The following is a 13,031-nucleotide window of genomic DNA, read 5'->3' as shown; positions in this document are numbered from 1 at the left end:
CTTCAATAAAATGCATTCAAAACTACTTTCTGCAAATTTCTGCTACTTTCTTAGGCTATACAAGTGCTATCTCTTGCTAAAAAATGTATGTTTACACCTATGCAGTACCAATAATAATAATAATAATAATAAACCTCTACTTCAGTAAAGAAAATAATTCTGACAGGTGTGTTGTAATAAAAATGAGTGGTGTCCACTGATTAAATGCAGTCTTTCTGCATTGTGAAGAGGGAAAACCCAGATATACACAAAGTTTGTGATGAACGACAGGTTGTTTCTTCATGCAAAATAGATTTGGGGTTTAAAATTAAATTAAGCTGCTTTATTTTAGGGGTTTAGTGAAGGCGGGTCTTTTTTGACTCTTAAGACAAGGGGAGTATACAGAATGTTAAGACTACACAAGAGTTAAATAAAAAAGAATAGCTTCCTCTCCACGTGAGGCATTGGTCTTAAAACCAATTGCAGTGAAGGTCTTCTTTCATCATGCCCAGGCTAAATTTATTGATTTCTTTTCAAATGTATATTTTTAATAACATACCAACATGAATGGAGGTTATGCCAGGGGTAGCTACCCTGTAAAAGGTTTTCTCCATATATAAAGTGGAACAGATTTTCTGTGCGCTCTACTTTGCTGGTGTTTTACAGTGCTGCGCTGTAGCAATACTGCTCTCTAGTGTATGTTCAAAAACATGGTTCAAACTTCGTTTGGAAACAACAAAAACAAACAAACTCTTAACTAATAACCAAAATCAGCTACAGAAAGTATTGTAGCCGCCACTGTAGAGTCCATAGTCTTATTGACACCGTGTAGTGTTTTCAGAGTTTATCCAATGTTTGTAGAGTTTGTGAAAGAAGTCAACTTGGCCACAGCTGTGTGATGGTGTGTCTTTGTGTTGATAGCTCACCCATGTCAGGACATGAAGTGAAAGCAAAAGCATAACTTTCTCTCCGTCCATTTTGAGACGACAGAGAGGTAATGGAAAACATTGAAAGCTAGCCATAGAGAAGACGAGCACAGTAAGTACAATGGTTAAGTTGACAGATACAATCAACCTTTCTTTAACTGATCACTGTTCGAGGGAGTAGGCTTGCGGGAGTAAAGGCAGTATGGTGTCACGATTATTAGAAGTGATTTTTCTGGATCACTTTTTTTTTTACATAGTCATGATGTGGTTGTGTGAACATTTCTGTTTATTATAATCTCCTTAAAGGTTCATTTAAAAGTCCTGAACAGTCAAAATCATGGATGATATTACAATGAAACCAGATTAAAAAATGGATGACCACAGTATGGAAAATGTCTTATTGCTTAATGCTTATTGGGAATCGACGTGACATCACAAATAAAACAAATTAAAAAGTATTTATAATTATGAGGCATTCAATTGCCACTCCCTGTTTGTTGCACACAACAAGACCCATTCTCTCTGTCACAAGGTGATTTACGGCTGATCTAAGAATAAATCGTCAAACCTGTTACAGTCAACCCTGTTTCTTTATTTTGCATTTAAAAGGCACTTACTATAATATTTAAAAAAAAATTAACCTCGAGAAAGAAAAACGTTTTATTATGTTGAACATGTGCTCTTTATGACAAAATGTTAAAATTAGGTGAAATCAAAAGTTTACTTTGACCAAGTTACACTTCTCAAAAGGCACCGAATTGGTGGAACGACCCAGCTATCTTGATAAAACAGTGCTGATAATTTCATTTTGGCTAGCTAGCTAAATTGTACAGCCAGCATTTTGTCTATGTTGATGCTTTTACAATAACCAAACAGTTTGATAAAATGTTTTTTGTTGTTGAAGTTTGTGAAACTATATGATGTAATGTATGACAGGGTTGGATGTTGCGTACAATTTGAATGTTGTTTGAGTTGCTTTGTGTATCAACACATTTTCTTGAGATGATCAAGACATTGCGTCCAAGTTGCTTGACATAAACGTTTCAAATAACTGTCAATCTTTTAGCTCCCTGCCAACTCAGACTGGTCCTTCAGCCCAACTGAAAGTTAGAGATGAAAGAAAGGGACATTTTCTCAAATTCCGAGCAATTTAATCTGGAAAAAAAAATTATGGGTGATGTTTTGGTCACTCAAAGTGCTATTTTACTTGGAAAATAGGAAAACTGTGCAGGACCTTTAACATTGTTAATTTGTGTCTGTATGTATCATGGTAGTTATTTGACACAGCCTGTGTTTGCCACTAACTGTGTGGTGTGTGTATATAATGTATGATGTCTGTGTTCGTTCACAGGTCAGCTGATATGGTCAGAAGTTAGTCCCGGACTGACTTGGTCTGTCCCATAGGAAAGGGGGCATGGCTAGCAAAACAAGTCTCTCTGGGGAGGGAGAGGAGGCCTCCACCTCCAAAATGAGTGTCCTTACAGACCACCCCACACCTTTTGAAGCTGAGAGGTTAGAGAAGAATGTGTGTGCATGTACTTTTTGGCATATTGACATGACACATACACTGTATGTAGACACTACAGAGATTGATAAGAGGGCGCACTTGCCAAAAATCCTGTTTTAGCATGGGCAGCGTTATTGAAGGCTTACACCATTTTAAAGTAGTCAACATGGTGGGATTTCCTATGGGTAAATCACAGAATTGCATCCAGGTCAGCAGGAGGGATCAGCCAATGAATTCTACTCCTAAGCAAACTGCAGGTGGCAGTAAATCACCAACCTCGGTTTTATCTGTGTTCAGGCTATACACACACTCCAGCACAGTAGGTAACATATGTATCCTCAATGGTGCTCCCCATGCTGTCACAGAATCGATACATGGCAAAGATAGGAGGTGGGCTCTCTTTCAATCTCTGTAGTAGATACTAACACACGTTGCAGACAGCCCTACATCATCTGCATTGGTGTCATTGAGATGTACTGTGTCTTACAGGTTGAAGCAGCAGAGAGAAGAGATAAGATCAGTCTCACCTGTGCCCAGCTGTGTGTCCATGAAGAGTGATTGGTCTATGACGCAACCAATTAAGTTCTGTGTTGAACCGTTTCCAGATCAAAGGTGAGATGCTAGCTTTATGGTTTCCCTCAATTCTTCTAATGAAGCACAAATGATAACATACACAAAACCCATATCTGAGAAGATCTATGTGTACACTTCCAGGTAACCCTTGTTTAGTTTATTTCTTCATGATAACTTCCTGTAATTCTACACATTTTGCAATGGGACAGAGAGACACATGTGCAGTTTTATAGCTAAGCTCATGCTATTTCTGCAAAACGTTAGCTAATTAAAGCTACAATAAAGGTGTGTTGACTGTGATAAAGGCATTGGATTATGAGCTGTCTTATTTGATAAATGAACACGTGTAGTAGTCAGTGGCATGGTGCGTATAGCCATAGATGCACAGTGACAGTATGCCTCAATGCGGTCATATTTGTGGCTTATTGGGGATGTGGCTTTCATTTATTTTTGGCCACCCATCCCATCAGAATGAATGTCATTCCAGCACACTGCTTGCTATGAATTCTAACTGATAATGTTTGCATGTTTTGGGTAAAAAGACAAACACACACACACACACACACACACACACACACACACACACACATAGTACCAGTCAAAAGTTTGGATACACCTACTCATTCAAGGGTTTTTCTGTATTTGACTATGTTCTACATGGCAGAATAATAGTGAAGACATCAGAACTATGAAATAACACACATTACTACACAATCATGTAGTAACCAAAAAAGTGTTAAACAAATCAAAATACATTTTATATTTGAGATTCTTCAAAGTAGCCACAATTTGCCTTGATGACAGCTTTGCACACTCTTGGCATTCTCTCAACCAGCTTCATGAGTTAGTCACCTGGAATGCATTTCAATTAACAGGTGTGCCTTGTTAAAAGTTAAGTTGTGGACTTTCTTTCCTTCTTAATGCGTTTGAGCCAAACAATTGTGTTGTGACAAGGTAGGGGTGGTATACAGAAGATAGCCCTATTTGGTAAAGGACCAAGTCCATATTATAGCAAGAACAGCCCAAATAAGCAAAGAGAAACGACAGTCCATCATTACTTTAAGACATGAAGGTCAGTCAATATAGAACATTTCAAGAACTTTGAACGTTTCTTCAAGCGCAGTCACAAAAACCCATCAAGCGCAATGGTGCTCCCCATGCTGTCACAGAATCGATAAATGGCAAAGATAGGAGGTGGGCTCTCTTTCAATCTCTATAGTAGATACTCACACATGTTTCAGACAGCCCTACATCATCTGATTTGCTGTCATTAAAATGTACTGTGTCTTACAGGTTGAAGCAGCAGCGAGAAGAGATAAGATCAGTCTCACCTGTGCCCAGCTGTGTGTCCATGAAGAGTGATCGGTCTATGACGCAACCAATTAAGTTCTGTGATGAACCGTTTCCAGATCAAAGGTGAGATGCTAGCTTTATAGTTTCCCTCAATTCTTCTAATGGAGCACAAATGATAACATACACAAAACCCATATCTGAGAAGATCTATGTGTACACTTCCAGGTAACCCTTGTTTAGTTTATTTCTTCATGATAACTTCCTGTAATTCTACACATTTTGCAATGGGACAGAGAGACACATGTGCAGTTTTATAGCTAAGCTCATGCTATTTCACACATTTTGCCATGAGGCTGCAAAACGTTAGCTAATTAAAGCTACAATAAAGGTGTGTTGACTGTGATAAAGGCATTGGATTATGAGCTGTCTTATTTGATAAATGAACACGTGTAGTAGTCAGTGGCATGGTGCGTATAGCCATAGATGCACAGTGACAGTATGCCTCAATGCGGTCATATTTGTGGCTTATTGGGGATGTGGCTTTCATTTATTTTTGGCCACCCATCCCATCAGAATGAATGTCATTCCAGCACACTGCTTGCTATGAATTCTAACAGATAGTGTTTGCATGTTTTGGGTAAAAAGACAAACACACACACACACAGACATATATTACCAGTCAAAAGTTTGGATACACCAATGATGTAGTAACCAAAAAAGTGTTAGACAAAATATATTTTATATTTGAGATTCTTCAAAGTAGCCACCCTTTGCCTTGATGACAGCCACCCTTTGCCTTGATGACAGCCACCCTGCCTGTACTTTCCGATTTCCTGTTATCTACCTAATGCCTGATCTCCTGGACTACGTTACTAGCCTTTTCCCTGCCTGTACTGTTGCCCTTTTGGACCCCCTGTGTATGACCTTCTGCCTGGCCCTGGACCCAGCTACCTGCCTCCTCCTGTGTATGACCTTCTGACAGCCTCTGGACCCAGCTACCTGCCTCCTCCTGTGGTCCTTTGCAATAAACACCTGCTGCGTCCTGCACTTGAAACCAGCTCTCTGTCTCCCATCGTGTTAATTACAGTTACTACATGAGTCCATATATGTTATTTCATAGTTTTGCTGTCTTCACTATTATTCTACAATGTAGAAAATAGTAAAAATAAATAAAAACCCTTGAATGAGTAGGTGTGTCAACTTTTGACTGGTACTGTATGTAAATTAGATGTCTGTATTTCATTTTCAATACAATTGTGCGCGAGTGTAGAAATCATGAGGCAAATCAGCCTTAAAAAAAACGACTTTTTAATGCTTTTGCATGAATATTTTTTATTAAACTACATCTAAAGTGGTGGGGCGCTGCCACACCTGATAGAAAAGTCCTGGGGCAAATGGTATTTGGTATTTTATTAGGATCACCATTAGCTGTTGCAAAAGCAGCATTTTAATGCATACACATTTTAATGCATACACATTTTAATGCATACACATTTTAATGCATACACACAAACTATCTAGGTCAAATAGGGGAGAGGCGTTGTGCCGCGAGGTGTTGCTTTATCTGTTTTTTGAAATCAGGTTTGCTGTCTCTTTGAGCAATATGAGATGGAAGGAAGTTCCATGCAATAAGGGCTCTATATAACACTATACGCTTTCCTGAATTTGTTCTGGATTTGCCAGCTTGCGACATGTTTGCCGGCGGCCCTGCCACCACTACATTTTGAGTCAAGCATCTTAGGCATACAGACAGGTGTATATTTTTTCAAATGAACCAATTGCTGTTTATTCCAGCTGAAAACAGTGTTTTCTATTTTTTCCTTTTGACAGGCTTCAACAAGAGAGATCAGAGTCTCCTGTCCTCAGCTGTGGGTCTATGGCAGAAATCGATGATAGGCTCAAATCCAAGCTGAAGAGAAAGTTTCAGTGTGTGTTTGAGGGGACAGTACAGCAAGGAAACCCTACACTTCTCAATGAGATCTATACAGAGCTTTACATCACAGAAGGTGGAAGCGGAGAGGTCAACAATGAACATGAGGTGAGACAGATTGATACACTATCCAGGCGACTAGCAACACAAGAGACACCTATCAAATGCAATGACATCTTTAAACTCTTACCAGGACAAGACAAACATATCAGAACTGTTCTGACGAAAGGAGTTGCGGGGATCGGAAAAACTGTCTCTGTGCAGAAGTTCATTCTAGACTGGGCCGAGGGAAAAGATAATCAGGAAATCCAGTTAATATTCCCTCTTCCTTTCAGGGAGCTGAATTTGATGGAGGGGAAAAAACACAGTTTGGTAGAACTCCTTCATTGTTTTTTCAAGGATACAAAAGAATCCGAAATATTAATTAACGATGACTTCAAAGTTCTCTTTATCTTTGACGGTCTGGATGAATGTCGACTTCCTTTAGACTTCCAGAACAATAACAGTTTGAGGGATGTCACAGAGTCAACCTCAGTGGATGTGCTGCTGACAAACCTCATCGAGGGGAATCTGCTTCCTAATGCTCTCCTCTGGATAACGTCCCGACCTGCAGCAGCCAATCGTATTTCTCCCGACTGTGTTGACCAGGTGACAGAAGTACGAGGATTCAATGACCCACAGAAGGAGGAATACTTCAGGAAGAGAATCCATTCTCCGAACCTGGCTAGCAGAATCATCACGCACATGAAATCATCAAGGAGCCTCTACATCATGTGCCACATACCAGTCTTCTGTTGGATTGCAGCAACTGTTCTAGAGAGGCTGTTGGGTGGTGCAGAGAGTGGAGAGATCCCCAAGACGCTGACACAAATGAACCTTCACTTTCTGATCTTTCAGACGAGGTTAAGAAACCAGAAATATCCTGGGGGAAGTGGGACAGATCCTGAGTGGAACACGGATAAAGAGATGATTCTGAAACTGGGCAAACTGGCCTTTGAACAGCTGGAAAAGGGCAATCTAATCTTCTATGAGGAAGACCTGAGAGAGTGTGGCATTGATGTCAAAGAAGCATCAGTGTACTCAGGAGTGTGCACACACGTCTTCAGGGAGGAGTGTGGGCTGAACAAGGGGAAGGTATACTGCTTTGTGCATCTTAGCATTCAGGAGTTTCTCGCTGCTTTATACGTGTTTCTCTCTTTTGTGAACAACAACAGAAATCTAATGTTGAAACAGCAATCAAAGTCCACACCTACAATCGACCTCTACAAGAGTGCCGTGGATCAAGCCATTCAGAGTGCCAATGGACACCTGGACCTGTTTCTCCGCTTCCTTCTCGGCCTTTCACTGAAGTCCAATCAGACTCTCTTAAGAGGCCTACTGGTACAGACAGGAAGCAGCTCACGCACCAATGAGGAAACGGTTGAGTACATCAAGGAGAAGATCAGGGAGAATCCCTCATTGGAGAGATGCATTAACTTGTTCCACTGTCTAAACGAGCTGAATGACCATTCTTTAGTGGAGGAGATCCAAAGCTACCTGAGCTCAGGAAGTCTCTCTGAAGATCTCTCTCCTGCACAGTTGTCAGCTTTGGTTGTTGTGGTGTTGACTTCAGAAGAGGAGCTGGATGTGTTTGAGCTGAGAAAATACTCCAGATCAGATGAGGGTCTTCTGAGGATGCTACCGGTGGTCAAAGCCTCCAGAACAGCTGTGTGAGTACTGCCATACAGTACCGCTCATCATACATACGTCAGTAATAACCAAATAAAGATGCACTCACAGATCAGTTAGGAAAATAAGACCATTTCCATAGAGCAGCTTGAGAAAGCCTTGTTAGCGATATTGCATGTAGTCATACTTTCATACATAATATACTTTTATGCATTTAGTTTCTAGCTGCTCTAGAAACAATACTAATTTGAAGCTATACTAATTTGAGTATTACCATTTTTCCTCAGGCTAACTTACTGCTACCTCACTGAGAGATGCTGCAAAGCCCTAGCCTCAACTCTCAGCTCGACCTCATCGGGTCTGAGAGAGTTGGACCTGAGTAAAAATGACCTGAAGGATTCCGGAGTGGCACTGCTCTCCATTGGACTGGGGAGTCCACAATGTAAACTTGAGTCACTGAGGTAAAGTCATTTTTGTCATTCACTGCTTCGTCTTATTTGGGACATTATATTCTTACACACTTGAACCGCAATTTCCACTCTCAGTTCCTTGCGCTGGAACAGTGTATTTAGGGGGGGGGGGGGGGGGGGGGGGGGGGGGGGGGGTGTAACCAGGTCTTGTGTCTGGAAGTAGCCTAGGCCAACTTCTTTTGCCAATTAGCTTCAACCGGCTGGTGTGTGACTGTGGCAAAGTTGGTTTTTACTTTGGATAGCCTATCTGTGGGGCTAGTTAGGGACCGTCGATACATAGTAAATATTGGTGATTATTTGGGTGCTGCCAGCATGTGGGCAGGATGGAGATAAACCCAACCCAAGGAAAACCGTTTTACGTACCCTTCATTTTGTGACATATACTTTTTTTCCTAATTATCTCACAAATCTCTGTTTTGGACTAGACTGGCTTTATGACCAAAACAATTATATTTTCACTTTGTAGTCAAGTTTGACACTAGAATAAATGTTTGATATTGATGCCACATATGCTGTTTTCAACCAAAGAAGTTGTTTCTTTCAATTGTCGCTCTTGAACTATATTTCTCTGTACAGGCTCTCAGGTTGTAGAGTCACTGGGAAAAGCTGTGCTTCTCTGGCTTCAGCTCTGAAGTCAAACCCCTCCCACCTGAGAGAGTTGGATCTGAGTGGGAGTAATCCAGGAGACTCAGGCGTGAGCCTGCTCTCTGCTGCACTAGAGGATCCACTCTGTAAACTGGAGACACTGAGGTGAGTGTTGGGCCCATTACAGCTCAATGATACTCAACACACAATGGTAGATCTTTTGACAATAAGGAACCTCTTGAGACATGATAGACTGTCCTTCCTCAGAAATTGACACACATAACAGACACAAAGAAGCTATCCTCCTCCTCCCTGCAGGCTATCACGTTGTAGTGTCACAGAGGAAGGCTGTGCTTCTCTGGCTTCAGCTCTGAGGTCAAACCCTGCGAACCTGAGAGAGCTGGACCTGAGCTGCAATTACCCAGGTGACTCAGGAGTGAAACTGCTCTCTGCTCTACTGGAGGAGCCACACAAACTGAAGACTCTAAGGTGAGTGTTGGGGCCATAATAACACAACTGTGAATTACTATAGAAAATCATAGGTGATCCTGTGTGCCCTGCCTTCATTGTGTAGCGTAATGTTGAAATGTATTACTCTTTTTTTCCACCCCCAAGGCTGAATACCTGTAAACTTACTGAGAACTGCTGTCAAGCTCTGGCTTCAGCTCTCAGTTCAAACTCCTCGAGTCTGAGGGAGCTTGACCTGAGTAAAAATAAGCTGCAGGATTCAGGAATGACGCTGCTCTGTGCTGGACTGGGGAATCCACACTGTAAACTGGGGATGCTAACGTAAGGTCTCCTGTCAGAGTTACAGTACATACGCCTTGGTTCTTAATACAACAGCTATTCACAATAGACCACAAATGTCCCTATTTTGTATCTTATGATGGACACCTCAAGTACAAACCTATGTGATAATAAAACATGTTTTGATGTAAACTTGCAAAGAAGAAAATATATGCTATATTCTCTGTGTGGCCTGAACTGAAGAATGAAAGGATAATTTTATTTTAGGCTGTCGGAGTGTGGATTCACAGACAAAGGCTGTGCGTCTCTGGCTTCAGCTCTGAGGTCAAACCCTTTACACCTGAGAGAACTGAATATGAGCTGGAACTACCCAGGTGACTCAGGAGTGAAGCTGATCTCCGCTTTACTGGAGGATCCGTGCTGCAAACTGAAGACACTGAGGTGAGTGCTTTGAGTTCTCACCTGGCCACTGTGAAGAGGGTCTGTCTGGGTGACATCATACCTTTGTTGGCATTACAGTTTAAGTCGGAAGTTTACATACATCTTAGCCAAATACATTTAAACTCCGTTTTTCATCATTCCTGACATTTAATCCAAGTATGTTTTAGGTCAGTTAGGATCACCACTTTATTTTAAGAACGTGAAATGTCAGAATAATAGTAGAGAGAATGATTTATTTCAGTTTTTATTTCTTTCATCACATTCCCAGTGGGTCAGAAGTTTACATACACTCAATTAGTATTTGGTAGCATTGCCTTTAAACTGTTTAACTTGGGTCAAACATTTCGGGTAGCCTTCCACAAGCTTCCCACAATAAATTGGGTGAATTTTGGTCCATTCCTCCTGACAGAGCTGGTGTAACTGAGTCAGGTTTGTAGGCCTCCTTGCTCGCACACACTTTTTCAGTTCTGCCCACAAAATTTCTATAGGATTGAGGTCAGGGCTTTGTCATGGCCACTCCAATACCTTGACTTTGTTGTCCTTAAGCCATTTTGCCACAACTTTGGAAGTATGCTTGGGGTCATTGTCCATTTGGAAGACCCATTTGCGACCAAGCTTTACCTTTCCTGCCTCATGATGCCATCTATTTTGTGAAGTGCACCAGTCCCTCCTGCAGCAAAGCACCCCCACAACATGATGCTGCCACCCCCGGTTGGGATGGTGTTCTTCAGCTTGCAAGCATAACGATGGTCATTATGGCCAAACAGTTCTATTTTTGTTTCATCAGACCAGAGGACATTTCTCCAAAAAGTACGATCTTTGTCCCCATGTGCAAACCGTAGTCTGGCTTTTTTACGGCGATTTTGGAGCAGTGGCTTCTTCCTTGATGAGCAGCCTATGTCGATATAGGACTCGTTTTACTGTGGATATAGATACTCTTCTACCTGTTTCCTCCAGCATCTTCACAAAGTCCTTTGCTGTTGTTCTGGGATTGATTTGCACTTTTCGCACCAGAGTACGTTCATCTCCAGGAGACAGAACGTGTCTCCTTCCTGAGCTGTATGACAGCTGCGTGGTCCCATGGTGTTTATAATTGCATACATATTTTTTTTTACACATCTTTTACCCCTTTTTTCTCCCAATTGGTAGTAGTTAGTCTTGTTTCATCACTGCAACTCCCACACGGACTCAGGAGAGGCGAAGGTCGAGAGCCATGCGACAACCCAACCTAGCAGCACTGCTTCTTGACACAATGCACATCCAACCCGGAAGCCAGCCTCACCAATGTGTCAGAGGAAACACTGTACACCTGGCGACCTGGTCAGCATGCACTGCGCCCGGCATGACACAGGAGTCGCTAGTGAGATAAGGATATCACTGCCGGCCAAACTCTCCCTAACCCGGATGACGCTGGGCCAATTGTGCGCCGCCCCATGGGCCTCCCGGTCGCGGCCAGCTGCGACAGAGCCTGGGCTCGAACCCAGAGTCTCTGGTGGCACAGCTAGCACTGCAATGCAGTGCCTTAGACCACTGCACCACCCGGGAGGCTATACTTACTGTACTATTGTTTTTACAGATAAACGTGGTACCTTCAGGCATTTGGAAATTGCTCCCAAGGATGAACCAGACTTGTGGATGTCTACAATCTTTTTTTCTGAGATCTTGGCTGATTTCTTTAGATTTTTCCATGATGTCAAGCAAAGATGCACTGAGTTTGAAGGTAGGCCACAGGTACACCTCCAATTGACTCAAATTATGTCAATTAGCCTATCAGAAGCTTCTAAAGCCATGACATCATTTTCTGGAATTTTCCAAGCTATTTAAAGGCACAGTCAACTTAGTGTATGTAAACTTCTGACCCACTGGAATTGTGATTACAGTGAATTATAAGTGAAATAATCTGTCTGTAAACAATTGTTGGAAAAATGACTTGTGTCATGCACATAGTAGATGTCCTAACCGACTTGCCAAAACTATAGTTTGTTAACAAGAAATTTGTGGAGTGATTGAAAAACAATTTTTAATGACTCCAACCTAAGTGTATGTAAACTTCCGACTTCAACTGTATATTTCAGTCAGTGGGTCTGTATTGTTTTCTCACTGTTCCTCTGTTTACTCCATTAGATTAAGTCCATGGGCCAGAGACTGGTGACAGAACTGGAGGACAGAAGGGCATCCCAGCCCAGCAGAGTGGATGTGTAGTTACTGTTATTGGGAAACTTCCTTTTCAGAGCCGGAAAGCTGCTTTCACTGTCCAAACAGGAGGAAACAAAATAGCCTGTATGGATCTCAGATCTCAGTGGCAGATGTCCTGAATATCACATCCCTATTCTAATAGTGTGTACAACTCAGTTGTAGCTCAATCTTGGGTGCTATGATCACGTTCCCGCACTGACTGACTGTGTGGAGGCTCATTGATTTAACGTTACATTAGCCTACATGATACACTGGCAAAGTTATGAATGATATAGCTGTCGGCTATATTAGCTACGACTTACCGTTCTTTGTGCAGCTTTAAATGTCGGTCTGTCATTTTCTTCCCACATGTTTTGCAAGTTGCAATCCATTTTTTTGTTGATACAGCATAGTCTTTATATCCGAAAATAATAATTTTGGATATCATCTTTCCAAGGGCTCCATCTGAATTCACCCGCCGACGTTCTTCTGCACTGCCACACGCAACTTTTTCTCAGCTGGCACAATTTTATTGGCTGCTGTCCGATTCAAACTGTAATCCGTTAAATGAAGAGTTGATGCGCTGCACACTTTTTTTAATAGCGTCATTTTTAATATTTGGGCTTGCGGAGGGTATCCAGTCAGTTCGAGTCAAAAGGCTCAAGTCCAAGTTAAGTCACGAGTCATTGGTGTTAAAGTGAAAGTCGAGTTGCAAGTCATCATATTTGTGACTCGAG

General features: G+C 41.7%; 1 protein-coding gene across 4 annotated transcripts; it reads left to right on the top strand.

Moving 5' to 3' along the window:
* Window positions 1–728: 728 nt before the first annotated feature.
* Window positions 729–12,747, top strand: LOC115197060 (NACHT, LRR and PYD domains-containing protein 12). Of its 4 annotated transcripts, XM_029758225.1 has the most exons (11): window positions 731–1,017; window positions 2,257–2,417; window positions 2,902–3,024; window positions 4,279–4,401; window positions 6,109–7,917; window positions 8,164–8,337; window positions 8,923–9,096; window positions 9,250–9,420; window positions 9,547–9,720; window positions 9,946–10,119; window positions 12,244–12,747. In XM_029758225.1, exons 2-11 carry the CDS (start codon window positions 2,320–2,322, stop codon window positions 12,269–12,271), a joined length of 3,048 nt encoding a protein of 1,015 aa, XP_029614085.1. In that variant the 5' UTR covers window positions 731–1,017; window positions 2,257–2,319; the 3' UTR covers window positions 12,272–12,747. The 4 variants fall into 4 exon arrangements, with proteins under 4 accessions (XP_029614089.1, XP_029614085.1, XP_029614088.1 ...); XM_029758229.1 differs by lacking the exon at window positions 2,902–3,024 and having other exon boundaries at window positions 729–1,017; XM_029758228.1 differs by lacking the exon at window positions 4,279–4,401.
* Window positions 12,748–13,031: the final 284 nt, after the last annotated feature.

This window comes from Salmo trutta, chromosome 7, assembly GCF_901001165.1.
Source record: "Salmo trutta chromosome 7, fSalTru1.1, whole genome shotgun sequence".
Classification (NCBI taxonomy): Eukaryota; Metazoa; Chordata; class Actinopteri; order Salmoniformes; family Salmonidae; genus Salmo; species Salmo trutta.
Note: the sequence above shows the minus strand (reverse complement) of the source record. Positions and strands in the feature narration are given on the sequence as shown.

Coding starts and splice junctions, on each gene's coding strand:
- LOC115197060 (XM_029758225.1), top strand. CDS start 2,320: ATGGCTAGCAAAACAAGTCTCTCTGGGGAGGGAGAGGAGGCCTCCACC. Junction 7,918..8,163: donor AAAGCCTCCAGAACAGCTGT/GTGAGTACTGCC, acceptor ATTTTTCCTCAG/GCTAACTTACTGCTACCTCA. Junction 9,097..9,249: donor TGTAAACTGGAGACACTGAG/GTGAGTGTTGGG, acceptor TCCTCCCTGCAG/GCTATCACGTTGTAGTGTCA.